Raw genomic sequence first — 2,142 nt, forward strand, 5'->3', positions numbered from 1 at the left:
GGCTTTGTGGAGTGTCCTATTGTCTGATGGATGTCTGCTTGCTTCAGGGATTCTGGTGTGATCACTTAAAGCAAGGACTTTTTTTTTATGCTTCTAGAAGGATTTCCTGCTCCGTAAGGCTCCCAGCTTACTGGATATGCTGGCTTTTCCCTCTATGAGTAGGTTTGTTTGTTTGTTTGTTTGTTTGTTTTGTTTTGTTTTTTAAACCTGGGGCAGTTAACTAAAGTGGAGAAAGAAGTGAGCATTGATCACAGCCTATGCCAGCCCCAGGAAATAGGAGCCATTATTGCCTGCATTTGACACAGAAGTGCATCAAAGCTCAGACTCGCTTTGTCGCGGCCTCATGCTTCTTCTCCAACAACAACCACCCCATCTTCTCTAAAATATCCCCGAGGTGGGCGGGTCCTCCTGGCCCAAAGGCTCCCCCAGGAGCCCCTCCTTGCGGCGGGGATCACCAGGCTTGTTTTCTTTGGCTCCTCATTAATGAGTTCCACAGGACAATGCTAAACCTGGTTATGCAGACTTAATTGGTTTAGTTACAACAAGATAATTCCTTTTTTCTTCTCTTGGAGGCCGGTCTGTTTAAAGACATTTTAGCTGGAAGATGCTAATTATCAACGAGGAGAAAGTGACACCTGAGGAGTTCATTTTCCATCTTGGTCCTTGGTTTCTTCCTTTGAACTCCCTCCACCAGGGGCCCCTTTGCCACTTTGTCCCTGGTCCCCTACCATCATAAAAGAGAGCTGGTCTCTGGCCAGGGCAGCAGAACTCTTTTTCACATTTGCCAAGGAGTCCTTCCACTACTGTCTCAGGGGTATGGACAACCTGGGAGAGACTTTCCTCCACCTGGAGGACGGCCTTGATGCTTCTGACCCCGTTGGCCTGCTGGCCTCCTGGGACTGGAAAAGCCGAGCCAGGCCCTTGGAGCGGAGCCAGGCATCCCCAACTCAGAGCCTCTCTCCAGTTCCTTCTCTGGAGTCCTACTCTGAGGTTGCACTGCCCTGTGGTCATAGCGGGGCCAGCATTGGAGGCAGCGATGGCTATAGCAGCCATGGGGCTGGTGGCCTGGTAGAGCTGGATTGTAGCATGTTAGCTTTCCAACCCGCCTACCTACAAGCCTCTGGTGGTCTCAAAGGCCAGAAGGGTAGCAAAGTCAAGATGTCTGTCCAGCGGAGACGCAAAGCCAGCGAGAGAGAGAAACTTAGGATGCGGACCTTGGCAGATGCCCTGCACACGCTCCGGAATTACCTGCCCCCTGTCTACAGCCAGAGAGGCCAGCCGCTCACCAAGATCCAGACACTCAAGTACACAATCAAGTACATCGGGGAACTCACAGACCTCCTCAACGGCAGTGGGAGAGAGTCCAGGCCTCAGAGTGTGTGAGTTCTGCCCGTTGGGGAATCCTACTGGTTCCAGACCTGTGAACAGGCATGGAGGAATTCTGAAGACCCGGAACTTGTCTTCCAGGACAATAGGACAGAGTTATCATCTGTGGACACTTACTGTGGCAATCTGGTGATCTGCTAAATTGAAAGGGACTTCCACCTAACCTGCTGGAACTGCGGGGACATTCACCTGCCAGGCAAGCAGAACAGCTCCGGATAGTTTCATCATGTCTCCAGTGGCTTGACTTTTGCAGAGACAGATTATTTTGTCCTGTGTCTTTTAAAGGTATTTTAAAGGTTCAATACAGTTTAAAGACACTCTGTTTTGATAATGTTGAATGCCTACAACTATAACAACTATATTCCCCTACCATTTTGGTTTGGGGGAATTGTCTTTCTGTTGGAATGAAACTTGTATTTTGTACAGGATCCAGTGTGAAGCTTGGATTCTTATTTAGGAAGATTGTGCCAAGTAAGCAGTTGTTGCTCGCTCAGTGCTCTCTCTCTCTCTCTCTCTCTCTCTCTCTCTCTCTCTCTCTCTCTCTCTCTCTCTCTCTCTCTCTCTCTCTCTCTGTCTTTCTCTGTATGCCGCCCCCAACCGTGTGTGTGTGTGTGTGTGTGTGTGTGTGTGTGTGTGTGTGTGTATTTGAGAGCATGCCTTTACTTTTTTTGTTTTTGTTTTTTGGTTAGGAGTAAAATCATTTCATTGCAGAAGGAATTTGTATCACAAGCAGGCAGGCTGGGCTAAGCTAAGACA

The 2,142-nt window shown here is 48.8% G+C and overlaps 1 protein-coding gene across 1 annotated transcript; it reads left to right on the forward strand.

The window, feature by feature from the left end:
• Positions 1-523: 523 nt before the first annotated feature.
• Positions 524-1,862, forward strand: Msgn1 (mesogenin 1). Its single transcript, XM_005079057.3, has one exon. It carries the CDS (start codon positions 817-819, stop codon positions 1,381-1,383), a length of 567 nt encoding a protein of 188 aa, XP_005079114.1. The 5' UTR covers positions 524-816; the 3' UTR covers positions 1,384-1,862.
• Positions 1,863-2,142: the final 280 nt, after the last annotated feature.

The sequence above is a fragment of the Mesocricetus auratus genome, unplaced genomic scaffold (genome assembly GCF_017639785.1).
Source record: "Mesocricetus auratus isolate SY011 unplaced genomic scaffold, BCM_Maur_2.0 Super-Scaffold_100024, whole genome shotgun sequence".
Taxonomy (NCBI): domain Eukaryota; kingdom Metazoa; phylum Chordata; class Mammalia; order Rodentia; family Cricetidae; genus Mesocricetus; species Mesocricetus auratus.

Bases quoted from the DNA above. Each gene is read 5' to 3' on its own strand.
- Msgn1 (XM_005079057.3), top strand. From the start codon at position 817: ATGGACAACCTGGGAGAGACTTTCCTCCACCTGGAGGACGGCCTTGAT.